Here is a 19383-nt window from a genome sequence, read left to right as displayed (position 1 = left end):
GAAGTCAGTGACCGTGCGCCAAGCTGTTAATCATGAATCCAAATGTGGTGGACAGGGATATGTTAGGTGTAACTGTGCTGGTTCTAAGAGATGCGAGTCCAATCGATGCAAATGTTTCAAAAACAAAATTCAGTGTTCTAGCCGTTGTCATGGTAGCCTTGTGTGCAAAAACAAGTGATCTTTCTATACCAATATGTTACTTTCATAATTTGACACTGACTACTTGGTTAATATTCAACTTCATCTTCATCTATTTTACTACAACTTCTGAAATGATTTGATTTGAGTTTAAATAAAGTGTTACATTAAGACTTGTGTGGTGTGGTATTATTTTCAGTCATTTCCTTGTTTGTTCTTAAAATGTGATTTTATCAACTTTTAAGACCAAAAGCCTGTATACAAGTGTCAGTACTAAGACGTGAATCACTTTAGTCATTCTGTGTAATGTCTGGTCGTGATTTTCAGTCATTTCGTGTAATGCCTGGGATTTTCAGTCATTTCGCGTATTGCCTGGTGGTCACAGGAACTTCGCGAAGTGACTGATTTTTTTAGGCATTACGCGTAATGACTGATTTCACAGATTGTCTGTAACATATATATATATATCAGTATCTTTGTATTCAATATGTTTATAGCCGTCCTAGATTTTATAAGTAGTCCAAATGAAAATATATACATGCATGTATAATAATAAATTGTAATTTGGTCTAGAACTAACACTAGGATGATGACCAGAAACACACTTATTATACAACCACTGATATGTTATTTGAATACATGTACATATAATACAAATAATATATTCAATATGCAACTTTAGTGATTAAAATGTCTGTAACCGTCTGTTAATCAGCAACATCTTAACAATGACAGTAAACTCGGGACAGTCCCTTTTAATAATATATCCGTGGCGCGGATCTCGTTTTGTAGTGAGGTGGGGCGGGGGCATGCTTTAAAGGTAATGTAGTTCGATGGGGATTGATAACAATATTTCAGTTACATTGCACGAATATGTGCAGATGCTTACACACCAGGCACTGATTCAAGGAAAGGTGCAGGGGTGCGTTTTTGTCCCTTCAAACTTAAACAGTATTCCTCGAGGAAAACTTTATATATTAGAGCATGTTAGTTCACTTTGGATTACTGTCACAGTGGGGGGGGGGGGGGGGGGGGGGTCATTTCTATATCGCCTTGGAAGTCGAAAAGCGAGATGTAAGTAGACATTACTTTTCAAATGGCGACGACGTTAAGTTTTGTGATTATTCCGGCATTATCTCCATTTTTCATAAGCTACGTCCTAGTTGGATTTCAGTGCATGTTACAATGTTACAACATAATTTATTGATGTTTAACTTATAATGCTTAATTTCCGCTTTTAGGCCCCCCTCCCCCCAAAAAAATTTAAATAAATAAATAAAGTAAAAATAAGATGATGAAAAATGTCGGTCTCTAGTCAGAACAAAGTTCCATGCGATACGCCTTTCTTTTTTATTTTATTATTTTCTGGATTGCACAGAAATAAGTGGGTATATTTAGAGTTTTTTCTTAGACCTCCTCATCTGCCTTGGTCCATCCTCATTGGCGATGGTGCCCCGTTCCTTGCCTTGGTACCCTAAATATTTTCCATATAGCCATGGCAATTTTTATTACTTCCACTTTGGCCGCAAATATTTTTAAAACAAGCCATGCAGGACCCGTTTTAGAGAGAAATTAAAGAAAGCTACTGGTCCAAGACAGCATATAAACAAGACAAGCATTTATTTACACTCCGGCCGTTGTACAACGGCATAGGAGGAATATATACATATACAATTTATAACATTCACGTGACAAGATGGTTGATAATAAACATATACAAAGACCAATAAATTAAAATTCTGTAAGAACAAGATCTATAACAAAAACTCTAAATACATATGTACATATTTAAGAACATCGTTATACACAAATATGTCATCGTAATAATAATTATATATTTTTGTTTGGTTTGGTTAGGGACGTTTATATTTACTAATAATTACATTTATAAAATATGCTAATTTTTTTAATATTCCGATTCGCTTACTATTGATTAATTCTTTAAATTTATAAGAACTTGGTCGTTTATAGTAATATGAATGTATATACTGGACCCTTAAATCATGGAAAAAAATACAAACAAAAATATAATGAAACTCATCTTCAATATCATTTACCTTGCATAGTGTACAAATTCTCTCATCTACAGGTATGTTATTCCAACGACCAGTTTCAACGGTCCAAATGTGGGGCTACACCGGTGTTTATTGTTGCATCTATTAATGCTCATCTGTTAGCATGTCTTAAAAATATGAAATAAAATTATTTTATTTTATTTGTTTCGAATTGAAAAGGATTAATCACGAATTTTTCATTACAATTTTTTATAAAACATATATAGCAAATATTGTCAGGATCTAAGATAACTAATATAAGTGGGCGGAATTGTTTTTAAAACTTAAATTCAATTAAACTAAATAAAATCAAATTTAATTAATTAATAATTAATAAAAGAACTAGAGCACAGTAATATATGTGTTTAAGGACAACTCGCCCCTCCCCTCCCCCTTCCCCTCCTCCCTCCCCTCCTCCTCTGCATACGGCTAATGTTATTCTGGGTGAAGTCCACCCCAAACTCAACATCTATAATTTAGAGTAGTAAAATACTTGCTTTAAAAATATGAATTTTTGAATTATGTTGTTCAATAAATTCTAATATAGTTCTGCTGTAATCAGTAAAGATCAAATCATAAAAACTACACCCAAATCGTACCCCAAAGGTTTGGCGCATGCGCAATTTTCACAGTTGACCCGATATACCTGCACACATTCCATTCAAACAAGTCACACTAATTGTTTTATATTACACAACGCCATAAATATTTAATGTTGCTAAGATAATTCTAAAATGAAAATAAAATTTATTTGTCGTTAGCTTTTCCACGTTTTAAATTTATTTAAACACACCTGTCCCACTTCAAAGAGACGCGCCCAGGTGCGAACCTAGGGTGACATACCTTGCGAGCGCCACCACCGACGACAAGCCAACTGGGTTAAGGTTTCAACCGCCATCATGGCGAATCGGGTCATCCTGCTACTAGTGTTGATTTTATCAACGTTTGTCTCGATCGGTGAGTTGTGTTTGATGTGAAATAGTAACAGTCAGGTGTTAGATGGTGTCTCCAGGTAAATACGAAAATTATAGGTGGTTATATTTGTAATAACCGAAGTGTTTATCCCAGAAGCGTCGGTTTTAATGAAGCCGTGTAGCCTACCTGCATTCTATAAATAATTGTTGTCTATCGTCTGTGGTGTTATTGTTTTTGTTTGAAATGGAACAACACAGCTTAGTATAATATGTGGCTTAAAGTACCCCGGTTTATAATTTTCAACAAGTACTAGTAATGTCAATCCGGAAATAGTTCCGTTTTACCCCAGTTCTAAACAATAATATTGTAATATGTTGTCAATAAATATACTAGTATGTCAGTATCCACGATTTGGGTTAGGTTCACGATTAGGGTTAGTACATTGTATTAGGGTCAGGATTAGGACTAGGGTCGTGTTTAGAGCTAGGGTCAGGATAATGATTATAATAATAGTATTAATACAAACTGATTGTAATTGATCCCTCTCCCATCAAAAATTACAGAAGAAAACATCATCAATTAATAAATATTGTAACATAATGATACTAGTATGCTAATATATTACCGATGATTGCAGAAAAAAACATCAATTAATAAATATTGTAACATAATGATACTAGTATGCTAATATATTACCGATGATTGCAGAAAAAAATCTTTAAAAAACCAGTCATGAAATATATGCGTTATTTAGTATTGGTTAGTAAATGGTGTTTTTTAACAGTTATTTATTTTGATACTGTATTAAGTCATGCCTATTTGTTATTGTATTTGTAAACTATTTAATAATGTTCATTTTATGGAGGAAATATATAATATTTATCTATCTATCTATCTATCTATGCTTTTAAACAGTCTATGAATTTGCTTGGTCTCAATGTGTATGAACTATGACACCTTAAAACAGCAACTGTTATTCACAGACCTTTCTTGTAATACCACCTGTCATGCATTGGGTTTGTGAAACCAGTATTGACTGGCAGTCCTATATTATATAGACAAAATAGGAAGGTTTGGATGTGTAGTTCTGAAGAGTGGCAGTCCTCCTAATACCAGGCGAAATACCTGGCAGTCCCTTTGATCGCCTTGTGCAAAGATACAATTTGAAGAGTTGCCACGACTAGTATATCAAAGAATGTGGTTTGTCTTGTCTATGGGATGTTGTATATAAAAGATCTCTAAGACTAGACTATAATATATATATCTAATGCTTGACACCCAATGGCCGATTAGTGAGCTCTAGTGGTGTCGTTAAACAAAAACACTTTGCAGGGCTTCTAGAATGTTTATAAGATCCACTAACCATGGGATCAGTGAATTAAAACAAATTACTAGCCAAGATTTAAAATTCACTAGCCCTACTTTACTTTAAGTTAATACAATTTTACTAAATAATAGTAATAATCAGATATGTGACATAAAGAGGGAGATAGAGCTTAAAGCACTAACTTGGGGGCTGGGTTGGAGACAGAATATTCAAAATAGGCTTAACTCCAACATTTGACCTCTTTTGTTTTTATTAGCCGTCGGGCAGTTATTTACTAGCCCAACACTAAAACTCACTAGCCATGGGAGTGGGGCTACCATAGTCTACAAGCCCTGCTTTGACTGTAGTGTAAGTGTGCTGCGGTTTGGGTTTGTTTTCATTTGTACATACAGCAAACCGATAATGAATAGGTATTAACGGTAAAATTAGCGAAATGTAGGATATATCGCCATGAATACGACAATAGGATGGTCCTAGTAATTCAGCCTGAACGATAAAACCGTAATACGTGATCAGGAAATATTTTATTTAACGATGGTAATACGTGATCAAGTCCGTATCTCTGCACAAGGCAGAGTCAAATGGGTATTTGGCAAATGGTCGAATCCACGAATCTCTATAATCTAGTGGCACGTCTACAGGACAGCCACTACCGAGGAGATACTTTACTGGACATTTCATCCTCCTTGCACCACCACTCATTAAGTTCACATAATTCTAACCGATTGTATAATCAAACGTTGTTCGTTTGATACAAACCGATTACTTCTATTTCTTTTACTTTTCTGTCCTTTCAATTCATTCAATCGTTTTTCACAAACGTTTACTTTGATTGATTGATTGATTGATAGATTTATTGAAAATTGTAGTCGCCATTATTCAATATTGTACAATATAATGCTTGTAATTAGGAGAGGGCCTCGTAAGTGGATAAATTGTGTCTAGTCCTTTTGTATATACTCTATATATTATATGCAATAAAATATGTTTTCAATCAACCGATTGCAACCGATAATCGATAATTGAATTCCAACCGATTTTCAACTCTCGCTGACATGGTTGGTCAACTACAGCTGACTAAAATTTAGTTACTAACATTCCCATTAATCTGTTAGAATAGTCATCATCCACAGAACCTTGCGATTTCACTGGAAATATCACACTTCACTGGCCAGTTCTAGATGCTGGGAACATTTTGTTTTCAAATTTTTTTATTAGCGATACTTCTATTTAATTAAAAATGTATTAGCAACTACTGTTTAATGTTTTAACATTGTGTAGTGGTCTCTGAAACTTGGAGTAGAAAATCGCAACGCGATACTGAATAAAATGTTCCCTGATGGTATTAATGGGGTACTCAACTTATAATCTCTGATATATAGGCCTAGTTAAAATTAAAATTGCATGGATACGCCATACTTTCTTTCTTGTTACTGTACTGTGCCATGTCAGATATATTTGTGAGTTAATGTGTGAAATAAATGAACAGAATTTATTAATTTTTTAGTATTATCGGCATTTCAGGGTTCGCACACATCCGGAAAAACACCGGAAAATGCCTATAAATATATTTAAATATTTTGATGTTATTTCTCATTGCTAGGTTTAGCTATCCAGTATTTTGTTATTTGTCGTTGCTAGGTTTGGCTATCCAGTGCTTCCAGTGCGACAGTAATGAAGACACGTCGTGTCCTAGCAACACGTGGTTTGACACCAGCGTCAACGCCGTCGTTGACTGCAACAGCTTCGAGGCGAACGTGCCTGGACAGTTTTGTATGAAGATCTATCAAGAGAGTCCCGGATGTACGTTTTACCCTTGTCAAACTCTTGTAAAAATAATAAAATGAATTTTAGGGTGTAGTCCACATAGTATATTCAGTTACTATTAGGAGTCCAATTAAGAGTTTCCTAACTCTACAATGTAACTACCTACAGGTTCGAAATTTTAATTTTTAACAGTTTATATCAGTACAGATGACCTTTGTTGACTCTAAATGCAGACCGAAACTGTTGAAAATACATACAAAAATTACATTTTGTTCATATTATCTAAATTACTTTACTCGTTTCAAGGGATAAGTCGAGTGCATAGCACCCATAGCGGCGAATGACAGATAAACCGTTAAAAATTACAAATGTACTTGGTTACTAGTAAATGATTTTAACTATTTCAGGGGGAGGTTGGAAGAAGATCACGCGACGATGTGGATCTAGAACAGATTTTGGTGAGGGCTTTCTTCCTTATTCTCTTGATCGTGCATAGTAATGAACAAATAATTTTAAATATTACAGGTAGCTGCACTCTCATAACTAAAGTTGAAGGAACACAATAATGCATTTATCTGTCAGTCTTCAACGTTTTATAATAACCCCCCAAAACGAACCCACTACTTTTCAAACCTTGACTGGATACGATAGTGACCGTTAGTAAAGTTGTGTAGACCTAACCTAGTGTTTCCACCAAGAATTGGTATTCATTTTCACCAGTATCCTCTCCTAGGCGATGGTTTACACTTTTTATCCAATATTATCCTGGAATACAACTTTTAAAAATATTTTCTCGTCTTTGTCCGTGTAAAACTACTCTTCCTTGACTGTAGACATGTGATTTTCAAAATCTAAGATTGCTACTCGACATGTGCGTCTCAAACTAACGGCGAAGGGTCGGGACATAGCCCAGCTTGATGCGCGGTCGGTTTGGGGTCGATCCCCGTCGGTGGTCCCATTGGGCTATTTCTCGTTACAGCCACTGTCTGTGGGATGGTGCATATAAAAGATCCCTTTAGAAAAATGTAGCGGGTTTCCTCTGATCATCAGTTATCTATAGGTTCCTCATCGGGCGAGTTACCAAAGGGGAACTGGCTGTGTGAAACAACCCACTTTCGGCGATTTTAACTTTTTGGGGGCAATTTTTTGTTTGAAAACTATATATATATATAAATATATATATATATATATATACATACTGAACAAAATAAGAAACTTCCGCTAACTTTGCTTGAACATAACTTGATGAAAACAAACCGGGGGAATAATTGTTATATATGCGTTTAAAGAGTGTTCCATGATGCATCGTTTGGTGCAAAAATCATGGCCATAGGTTAACAGAAACTGGGAGAAATTTTGACCAAGTGTGGTAGGGGTTAAAAATAAAAACACCCACTTAATAACTGGTATGAACACCTCTTGAATTGACCACTGCAGTGCATCGCAGGCGCATAGAATTGACTAAAGTGTTGATTTCTGTCTGTGGAATATTGTTCCATTCCTGAATGAGCGCTTGATGAAGTTCGTTGACGTTAGCGGGTGGGTTGGGACGACGCCTCAATCGTCTGTCCAGACTATCCCAGGCATGCTCGATGGGGTTGAGATCAGGACTTTTAGTGGGCCAGTCATCAATGAAATCAATGTTATTTGTCCTAAGAAAATTTACAGTGTCTCTAGCTGTATGAGAGGTGGCATTATCATGCTGAAAAATCGAGATGTTGGCGTTGTTATGGAACAGAGGAATGACGTGATGAGCGAGAATGTCATCGCGGTAACGTTGAGCATTTAAATTGCCACCAATGACGACTAGTGGTGAACGATAACCATGGGCAATGGCTGCCCAGACCATGACAGAACCCCCACCCCCGAAACGATCTCGTTCAAGAACACAACAGTCAGCATAGCGTTCATTTCTCCAACGGTAGACGCGCACCCTGCCATCACAACGTTGTAAAGAAAATCGGGATTCATCCGAAAAAAGAACGGTATTCCAGCGTCGCCGTATCCACCGAGTGTGTACACGTGCCCAATTAAGACGATTTAGACGATGACGTTGCGTTAAAACGCATCCGACGTAAGGACGTCGTGCATGTAAACCGTTCTCCCGCAGACGATTACGAACAGTTTGCCCACTGATTCGGTTATTGTGAAGCCCAGGTGTGTTAGCAGCAGTAGCAGTGGCAGTTTGGAATCGATTGCGCAAATGCGTGTTCATGATATAGCGGTCTTGACCACGTGTTGTAACACGCGGACGTCCACGAGGTGGCAAGTCGTTGGTGCTTCCTGTCGTTCGAAATGTTACGCGAAGATTTCGTATCGCTCGACTAGAACTCCCAACATGCCTTGCAACGTCTTCTGTCGACATGCCAGCATCAAGCATGCCAATCGCCCGTTCGCGTAAATTATTGAGTATTCTTGGCATACTAAAAATGCTACAATGTAAAAAACGTTAATTTGTTTTACAAATTTTGAAGCGTTTTCGTTCACTTGACAACAATGTCAGTAAGACAAGTAAAAAAAATTGACCGAATACTACACGGGACATGTCGAACCATGCATGCATGTGAAAATTGAATTTCACGTTTTCGACGATTAACAGTGCAAAAATAATCGATAAAATTCATGAATCCTGATAATACAGCTCAAGGCTAATACTACCTATATAATTTCATTACACAATGAATTCTTTAACACAACAAATACTATATGTACAAATCGGAAGTTTCTTTTTTTGTTGAGTATATATATATATATATATATATATATATATATATATATATATACACATGTATATATATATATATATATAAACTAAAACAAATCCCTTTCTAAAGTTCCTGGAGATGCTAATTTTCATCAAATTCTTTGTCCAAACTGTTCTCTGTCGGCTTCGGGATAGATGAGGCCACGGATTTTTATTATTTTTGTGTTACTTGATTCCATTTTGTGTTGCAGGAGTTGCCTGGGGCTGTCGATGGAGCTGGGACTACACGGGGGTGTTCAAGGAGACGTGTTACTGCGAGGACAGAGACGGCTGTAACGGCTCCTCGCGGGTCACGATCAGCTCCCTTCTCGCCGTCGTCTGCTTCATCGCGGTCCACCTAAAATCCACCATTTTGTAAGGGGGGATACCCACAACAAACACTTGAAATTAAAATATGTGATGTGTGGTTTCATGTCGATAGTCAACTGCAATAACTGCAAAATGATACTGTTGAAAAGAAGACAGATAACCTAGCTATGCAATCTTTGGTCGCATATTCAAAGAATACCAAAGTTCGTGTTGTTGTTTTGGCGTTCACCTATAAGGCCCATTGGGGAGGATTTGGATTGAAGTAGGGTCATAAATTTAATTAATTATTAATGTTGAATACAAGAGAGAAAGTTACTTATGGGGTGGGTGGGTGTACTTGTGTCCTGCAAAGATTTCTAAGTGTGTGTGTGTGGGGGGGGGGGGGGGGGGGGGTGCACGCAACATCGTCAAAAGTTATACTTTGTAAAAAAAATCACTGTATATACTAAATCATTAGGCTAGTCGTAATTGTTTGCAATACCCTTTGAAGTTGTTTATATTGTTTATTAAAACAACAAAATCAACGCAAATTACAAAAAACAACAACTAAAACAATAAATTCCTTCATGTGTGTGAGTGAGTGTACGTGCAAACGTGTGTGTATGAACTTGGTTTACGTCCAGAAGCTTCCTTTTATATATTTCATGTACAGTACGCGCTTCAGTTTGTTGCCAAGCAACACAGATGCTGTTATGTAATTGCAGACAGCTTATCCTGGATGTCTAGTTTTAGATGGAAACAAAAAATTTAACTGTTCGTCTCTTTGGCTTTTTAATATCCACTTCGGAAATTGTAGTTAATGGCTAACTCATTAATAACTTTCGATCTCCAATTTGTGTATCACTAGTTAAGAAATAGAAATTTAGTTTTAACGTATTTCCTTTTTGTATATATGTAAAAAAAATACTACACTGTTTTATGGGATGGTTTAAAAGTATTTAATTTACAAGTACTGGGTATCCTGTGTTTAGTGAATCAGTAATTGCAATATTACTCTTAAACTACCAATTGCCACAAACAGTGTTGTATTTTTCTTTGTGTTTGATATAAAATGTGTTATTCTCGAAATAACGCCGCCACAATATTACAACATATCATTTGTAATATAGTATGAATATTAATTTTAATTAGTTACGTAGCTTAGTGTTGTTTTATGCATTTTGTAACATGTTTTTAGAAAATATAATATATTTTGATATAGTCACTCTGACAAATTTTAATGGAGAAAAAGTTGAAAGAAATAGTAGGCTACGGTAATTGTGAATAAGAAATAATGGGGCAATGTTTTTTAATTAATTAATAAATTTTTAAATCTAAGTATTTTTGCATAACACCCCTTTTATTTGATTTGTAAATTAAAAATGAATGCTTATAAAACAAATAATAATGCAGATTTTTAATTTTATATATATATATATATATATATATATATATATATATATATATATATATATATATATATATATATCATTTTTCATTACTGTCTGTACTTTATCATAATATTATATAATTTTGTAAATATGAAAACTATATGAACATTATTTTGTACAATATAATTAAGAAATAAATGATTTTCAAAAACACTTTGTTGTTTTGTTTGTGAAAAGTTGAGTGTTTATATAATACGTAGATGTGCATGAAAATATTATGAACCACAGAATAACACCCCGTGAGATATTAATTTAATTTAAAACCAATGATTGTAGTTTAAACATGTTCTTCGATAATTAAAATACACATGTATATTAAAATACGAAATGATTAGCGTGAAGAGTAAAAGTATTGAACGTATTTCAATATGCAAGTCTGTTACTACGTATGCACAATGCATAATAAATGTGCATAGATTATTGTATTTATTTTGGTTAACATGTCTTGTGCTTACGTTTGAACTTGAGATGCAAATGACACGACTAGAGCACATTGAATTTTCATCATCGGCTATTGGATGCCAAACATTGGCAAGTTGACAGGTGTGTTTACGATGGTGGAAAACACCCTATTGAATTTTCATCATCGGCTATTGGATGCCAAACATTGGCAAGTTGACAGGTGTGTTTACGATGGGGGAAAACACCCTATTGAATTTTCATCATCGGCTATTGGATGCCAAACATTGGCAAGTTGATAGGTGTGTTTACGATGGGGGAAAACACCCTATTGAATTTTCATCATCGGCTATTGGATGGGGGGAAAACACCCTATCGGTTGAACATGCATGACCCCCCCCCCCCCCCCCCGTTATTTTAGACTGAGTATACATACTGCCTTATTTTTAGGGAATAATTAAAAACTAACTCATCATTTTAGATGAAGTGACGGACTTGACAGCTGTGGTGGCAGTACTTCTGACGGGTGCCACTGGTGGGGCAGAATATACTCACATTTTACAAACACCTGATTTACTCGTTGAAACCAACATATTATATAAACAGGGGAGGGGCTAGAGGATATTCGAGCTAAAAAAACCCAAAACAACCAGACCCTGGATAGTTGTTTTTCATTGTTTTGAGAAATGCTAATACTTGTGAGTTGTACTGTTAAATGTTGACTGTGCAATACCCTCCCCCCCCCCCCCCCCAAAAAAAAAAAAAACACCAAACAAAAACTTTCGTAGCCGGACGTATACTACATTGCAGCAGTGAATCGTATTACATAATTATCAGCACCATTATTCTTGAACAAAGAAGTGCCTCTTATCAATTACAGATAACTGTTTTTGTATTAATGTCAAGGTCGGTTGACAGGCGCGTCACCGTAATGCTTTCAGGGGTGCAAAATAACCCCCGTTTTACAATTTGATAGCTCGACATTGCTTGTTTTACGTCGTGATAAAGAGGATGTTGGGTATCATGTTTGAAACGTCACCATGTATAATAATTATAGGATATTAAACGAAGTTCCATTTCGTATATGTTTATGTCCCGAGTGAAAAAAAGTTCAGTTGTCACGAGCTTTACCGAGTGACAATGAACATTATTTCACGAGGGACATAAACATGATACGAAATGGTAGCGAGTTTAATATCCTATTTATTACACATAATCGATCTTAATTTATATCACACACTCATTAGTTGACGTTCCTGTAACGTTGTAGTGCGCCAATCGATGACGTCACGAAGTGTTAGGTCCCACTTGGCGTTCTAGTGGGACGTATCACTTTGATATGTACCAAGATATTTTTTAACCATATGTGTAATAATCCATCCATCCATCCATAGTGGCATACATACAGATCCATCCATCCATCCATAGTGGCATACATACAGATCCATCCATCCATCCATCCAACCACCCATCTATCCATATACCCACCCATCTTTCCGTTGTCCGTCTATCCATCCATTATTATATACACATACACACAACACACAACGATCTACCGTCACCAGGGATAGATTTCCTCCTGGGGAAAAACCTCCACGAAATTGGGGTGAGGGGGGGGGGGGGGGATGATATGATTTATTTAACGTCTCGCTCAAAACATTTTTATTTACGGTTATATGGCGTCGGACATATGATTACGAACCACTTAGATAATTGGCCCGAGTACTCTGACTGTAAGAGAGGTAGACGGACATTTGGACATAAATACGCTCTCATTACAGTCAGAGACCAAGCTATGTATTTTTTTGGCAATTCCCGACAACCAAAACGTTGACAAAGATTTCCGCTCTAATACCACAACAATCCTATGTTTGACGTCAAATACCTTTACATCGATCATTTTCGAGTTAACTGATTAAAAAAAATCCAAATATTAATCACTAATACACATACTACAAAAAGAAATCCGACAGCACCCACATTTAGCTACGCTTCGTGACACTCCGTCGCAGTCAGAGTACTCGGGCTAGCAGAGAATGAGAGGAAACCCTATTCCGCCAGGTCAAAAGCTAAAGTTTTCGATTAGCAGCAAGCGTACTTTTAGATACACCATCCCACAGACATGGTGAATGAATGGATGAATGGATGTTTAACGACACCAGCACAAAAATACACATCGGCTAGAAGATGTTAGATGGCAATATGTAGCACATAGCATGATCTCTGGTATACCATCTGTGGTGCACTAATTGGAATTAGAAATAGTCAAATGGACCCACCGACGGGGAGCGCTTAACACGAGGCAAGCGCTTTTCCACCGAGCAACGCCCCGCCCCGGATATATTATAATGAATCATGGTGGTGCCACTATTGGAGAATCGGAATACACCACATCACACCAACATGTTTTACGTCCAAGTGACATTCATTTGTGTATTGCTGGTACCATGTGAGTATTGTTTTAAAGTCACACAAATGAAACATATCATTACTTGCAAGGTGATGGTTTTGTGTGGGTAGATTGATATTTGTTTGTTGTTTTATTGAGGTATTAAAGGGACATTCCTGAGTTTGCTGCAATGTTTTAAGATGTTATCGACTAATAAAATATTTCTACGATTAAACTTACATATTAAATATATTTTCTTGTTTAGAATATTAGTGGCTGTATATTAAAAGTGTTTCTGATCGTTCTAATATTTGTACTTGCTTAATTTTCATTTTATTTCCTAAAAAACATTTTTTCGTACGTACGAAATTATTTGACGACAAAATCCATTTTGGGCTTCTTACAAAATTACTCAAGTTTTTTACTTTTGGGACGGGACATTTTCAAAATTTAATAGGACAACAAACAGCCCACTGCCGACCCTGGTTGGGTTGCTTGTGCTCTGTTGCACTGCCAAGGGCGGGCGGTCCCCTCTCTCACCCCCACTCCACAACCCCTTTCCTGTCCACAAAGCGATCTTAGCCCTAAGATCACCTTAAGTGCATAGCTACCTTATGCACTAAGGTGATCTTAATGCTAAGATCGTTTCGTGGAACGGGGCCCTGGGCCTCGTTCCACGAAGCGATCTTAGCGCTAAGATCACCGTAAGTGTATCCAGTCGTTGTGCACTAAAGGTGATCTTAAGGTTAAGATCTCTTCATGAAACAGGGCCTTGGACGGAGAAGCCGGCGTAAGTTGACACCTGCGCCCATGACAGGCAAGTACTACAACAGCTTGCCCTGAATGAGCACGTTGAAACCTATGACCTGACCTGACCTAATGGAAAATGTAGCGGGTTTCCTCTCCGAAACGTATTTGTCAAAATTATCAAATGTTTGACATCCAATAGCCGACGAATACCAAATCAATATGTGCTCTAGTGGTGTCGTTAAACAAAACAAACTTTAACTTTTTGCCAGACAGAAGAGCACAAAGCATGACAAATGTTCTATTAGTTATACTACAGACTGTAGTCAGATACGAGTCGTGGACCATACTACACCGATGACTATATAATCAAGGTTCTTCAGGTGACGTTAAACAACACATACTTTACTCTCTTTTTTTAAGTTTTAAAAAGAGAACATTCCATAGAGATACTTTCCCACCTACAAATTTATGGTCGAGAACATATGGAGCCAGGAAAATACAAATGAAATTTAAAGGTTGTTTTGTGTATCGACACCATTAGAGCACGTTGATTTACATTTGGTCATTCTGACACGTAGTAGTCAGAGGAATCGCGCTACATTTTTCATTTAGTAGCAGGGGCGGAGCGTAGATGAGTGGTACAGCGCTCGCCTGATGTGCGATCAATCTAGGATCGATTCCCGTCGGTGGACCCATTGAGCTATTTCTCGTTACAGCCAGTGCTCCACAACTGGTGTAACAAAGGCCGTGGTATGTACTATCCTGTCTGTGGGATGGTGCATATAAAAGATCTCTTGCCGCTAATCGAAAAGAGTAGCCCATGAAGTGGCGACAACGGGTTTTCTCTCTCAATATCTGTGTGGATCTGTGTGGTCCTCAAACACAAGTCCGACGTCATATAACCGTAAATAAAATGTGTTGAGTGCGTCGTTAAATAAAACATTTCCTTCCTTCCTTTAGTAGCAAGGAATCTTTTATATGCACTTTCCCACAGATAGGAAAGCACATACCACAACCTTTGATATACCAGTCGTGGTGCACTAGTTGGGACATGAAACAAATCCAGAGTTGTGGTCCACTGAGGTGATTCGATTCTACGACGCAAGCACCTCAGACAAGCGCTCTACCGACTGTGATAGCTCGCGAGTTCTCTAACCCTTCCCCGTTTATATGCTGACAACATATAAACGGGGGAGGGCTGGAGGACACTCGATCTACGATTGAGTCCGATCACACTCCGAGAATATAAATAAGTCGGACATTTGCTTGGGAAAATTATATGAAACCAGAAAAATATATACTGTTATATAATACAGTCTGCATTATTGTTTGCAGGTGTTCTCGGAGACCCAACTATCGTGTCGAGATCAGAGTGGGGCGCTCGGTCGCCGAGAAGCCGGTCGTACAGACGTCTTCCAGTCTCTGAAGTGATCATCCACCACAGCGACACGCCTTCCTGCTACACGTCCAGCTCGTGCAAAGCCAGAGTCAGGTCAATCCAGAATCATCACATGAATACTAACCGTACGGTGATGTAATTCTATCAGGTTAAAGGCCGTTTTCCACCAAGATGATTGAAATCAGCTCTACTGGTGGAGCTATTTCAATCACATTGGTTTTCCACGTCCTTTGTTTCTGGTGGGGAAAAAAGAGATGCATAACAAAGAAGAAAATCGATTCTATGGTTACCGGTATATCAGTGTTTCCAAATGATCGGCGCAATCTGCAGCTGTTTCCAATGTTCCGCTCCCGCGCCGCACACCGCGCTTATGGATTAAAAGAAGACTAAATTCAAGATTTTTTTTTTTTTTACCGCTACGTACTTTTATCGCTATATATTTAACATGATTTGTTCATATCAATAAAATTTAATTGAATTACGATCAAAAGACTGACACTTTGGCTATTTAGTAGACTCAGCCATTGTTGTAACCTTTACCAACAAACGCCACCTAGTGAGCGGTCAGCGTATTAGTTCTGTGACGTTAGACCCAGTCATGGCCTAGTGACCCGGTCAAAGAGTGGTCAATATAGTTCCATTTTTGTTGGCTTTGTCAACGATATGGAGTTTTATACTAGGATGTATGCGCCCAATGTAACTGACTGAAAGCCAGGACGCTTCTCGTTTCGACAGCCTGCACCACCAAGGTGGATTGTTTTAAGGAAGATTCCTTGCCTTCATGTCATTTTCCCCGACGATTTTAGAAACCGACATGTTTTTCGGTGACTTGTATAACGGCCATTCTGCAGAACGCCAAGGTTATTCGCGTTTAGTGTTTACCTGTCCCAGTTTATGTATCAATTGGTGGTGAGAAGATCAAGATTGATCATCAACAACATACCAGCGCTTGCTCGTCGCTTGCATCGGTAGCATCGACATCGAGACACCGTTTCAATATGAGCTCTGTTCCTGTCCCTATTCGACGACAAACTGCTCATGCCACTAGCAGACAAGTGTGATCTCCAGAATGAGCTAGTCAAGACAGAACTACTTAATCGTAGCCATCAGGATATCAGCATGTGTCATCAATGATCAGCCCATTCATGTAGGCTGTGTCATTGATGGAGGGGCTTTGCTGCAGGGCCTGTCCTGGCCCAAGGTATACATTTAGTTCATACACAACCACTACAACAATGCTCACGTTGGTTTTGAGTCTCATTAGAGAATAACTGGTAGTGCGATGGGACCGGCCTCGGTGGCGCAGTGGTTAAACGTAGGGTCAACTCAAACAAGAGCCTTATGTGTTGAAAAGATGCATACCAGGACCACCAATACATACTGACACTTTAACAAATGAAAAACGCGTAATTTTAGAGTTAATAAAAAAAACATGATTATTCCTGCTAACTGGGGGCAGCCATTTTGTTTCGTTTTTGTGACGTCCGGTGGTATAGCGTGAGGTGAAGTGACGTCAGCTCTGTCCATCTCCTCTATGCACAATGTAAACAAACGCTCTAATTTACGACAAGGCGCTTCGCTTTCATCATGACTTGATAGTATAATAAACTATTTAACAAAATATATTTCAATTTGCATCAACAGAACGAAAGTTGTAATATTTTTCTTTTTTTTTAAATCCAAAGAAAAAACGACCACTCACGGTAGCCAAGTAATACTTTTCTTTTCTTTGGGACGACGTAATTGGTCAGTTTTATTATTTTAGATGGGAAAGTCTACTTAATCAAGGGTTTTACAGAATTACTTACAGTAATAAAACAGGACGGCTGATAATGTCCATTACGATTTGAGGGGTATCCGTGCGGTTATCACACAATACCCTGTGATCTTAATAAAAGAGGCACGTCTTGTTAGTGTGTCTAGACACAGTGTCTGGGGACCGTCTAAATAGACACCTGCCAATCAGGAACCACAGGTACAGGCCACAGAAAGAAAAGACCAATTAACCAAGAAAACACTCCGATTATTATTGCAGTACATGGGTTAATTTATGTACAAAACATTATACAGTTATTTCAACACTTTGACAATGGTGGTTTATTTTGTATTGAAAAATAATATATAATTGTTGCTGGCTTACTGGGATGGCCATTATTACAGAACATTGCGATGCATCCACAAAAATCAGGCATGTTTTGTTTCTTCAGTTCGAAAACTAATTTCTGACGTGACACGTTAGGTATTACGTAACCACCAGCTCGCCAGAGGGCATATTTACTGGGATGGTACACAATGGTTGCGCCCGTTATATATAATAGCCGTCACATTTAACCGTTTTATTAATTAACTATACGATTATACTTGTTGATATTAAGCAATAATGTGCATTATATATCGTTGAATATGCATACCAGGCCAAATGCCTTAATTGTCCCCTCCTTTAAGCCATCGGACTACAGGCTGGTAGGTACATGGTTCGCAGCCCGGTACCGGCTCCAACCCAGAGAGAGTTCTTAAGGGCTCAATGGATAGGCGTAAGGCTACTACAATATCTTATCTCTCACTAACCACTAACCAACTAACAACTAACCCACTGTCCTGGACAGACAGCCCAGATAGCTGAGGTGTGTTGTGTGTCCAGGACAGCATGCTTGAAATTTAATTGGATATCAGCACGAAAATAAGTTGAAATGAAAATGAAAAGTTCGATGGGAGTGGATGTGGATTTCACTGCAGATATGCTGCTCAAAATTAAGAAAAATATGTTTGTTAGCCAATACAAAAAACAAACAAACAGAAATTCATTGATCTGTTGAGAGCTGAAATGGAGAAGAAAAGGCAGGAAAAATTCAGATAAAGTACTCATCCGGGAATACTGATTTTGGCATCGCAATGTGTGCCTGCACCATCGCTCTAACGATGCCTATGGTAGTTGTAGAAGATGACACCGATATATGTATGTTTCTGCAACACCACTTCCAACCCACAGTTCATCAGAACATTTACTTGCAGACCAGCACAAAGACCATTGATATCTGCACCCTTCAGAAGAACCTTGAACCGTCCACGAGTCAATATCTTCTTTTTATTCACGCATTATCAGGGTGTGACACCACATCACGACCCTATGGAATTGGAAACGTCTTTGCAATGGGAAAATAATGTGATCTCCAACAAGCAGCAAAGTTGTTTGTTCCGCCAGATGGAAGTCACAAGGAAATTAAGCAGGCTGGCAAAAATCAAGCTATTGTATGTAAGTACGGTTGGATGCGTCGACGTTCACCTGAAAGGTGGCGTCGAGCTCCAGCTATCTGCCTCCTGAACGTCTTCCATCGACATCAGATGCTGCCATATATATTGATATTGATAGAAGGAAGGAAATGTTTTATTTAACGACGTACTATTCATATGATAGATACCAAATAGTCTAAAACCTTTAAAAATGTGTTAAGGTGTCATCAAATAAGTTTCTTTTCTGTTCCAAGGCTGGTCTGACATCGGGTACAACTTCCTCGTGGGTGAGGATGGTCGTGTTTATGAGGGGCGAGGCTGGAATAAAGTGGGAGCTCACGCCCGTGGTTATAACTCTCGGTCAGTAGGTAAGTGAATGCTATAACTCTCGGTCAGTAGGTAAGTGAATGATATAACTCTCGGTCAGTAGGTAAGTGAATGCTATAACTCCCAGTCACTAGGTAAGTGAACACTATAACTCCCAGTCACTAGGTAAGTGAACACTATAACT

General features: G+C 37.9%; 2 protein-coding genes across 2 annotated transcripts in view; both read left to right on the top strand.

The window, feature by feature from the left end:
* Positions 1-2901: 2901 nt before the first annotated feature.
* On the top strand, positions 2902-10688 carry LOC121378470. Its single transcript, XM_041506648.1, has 4 exons — positions 2902-3149; positions 6076-6237; positions 6609-6659; positions 9157-10688. Exons 1-4 carry the CDS (start codon positions 3092-3094, stop codon positions 9321-9323), a joined length of 438 nt encoding a protein of 145 aa, XP_041362582.1. The 5' UTR covers positions 2902-3091; the 3' UTR covers positions 9324-10688.
* A 2757-nt stretch (positions 10689-13445) lies between these two features.
* Positions 13446-19383, top strand: part of LOC121378578 (peptidoglycan-recognition protein SC2-like) — an 8641-nt gene continuing 2703 nt past the window's right edge. Inside the window, exons 1-3 of the mRNA XM_041506826.1 lie at positions 13446-13552; positions 15578-15766; positions 19127-19240. Of these exons, the coding sequence (XP_041362760.1) occupies positions 13459-13552; positions 15578-15766; positions 19127-19240 (397 nt within the window). The 5' untranslated portion in view covers positions 13446-13458. The remainder of the gene's footprint in view (positions 13553-15577; positions 15767-19126; positions 19241-19383) is intronic.

This window comes from Gigantopelta aegis, chromosome 8 (genome assembly GCF_016097555.1).
Source record: "Gigantopelta aegis isolate Gae_Host chromosome 8, Gae_host_genome, whole genome shotgun sequence".
Lineage (NCBI taxonomy): Eukaryota > Metazoa > Mollusca > Gastropoda > Neomphalida > Peltospiridae > Gigantopelta > Gigantopelta aegis.
Note: the sequence above shows the minus strand (reverse complement) of the source record. Positions and strands in the feature narration are given on the sequence as shown.

Coding starts and splice junctions, on each gene's coding strand:
- LOC121378470 (XM_041506648.1), top strand. CDS start 3,092: ATGGCGAATCGGGTCATCCTGCTACTAGTGTTGATTTTATCAACGTTT. Junction 6,238..6,608: donor CTATCAAGAGAGTCCCGGAT/GTACGTTTTACC, acceptor TAACTATTTCAG/GGGGAGGTTGGAAGAAGATC. Junction 6,660..9,156: donor TGGATCTAGAACAGATTTTG/GTGAGGGCTTTC, acceptor TTTGTGTTGCAG/GAGTTGCCTGGGGCTGTCGA.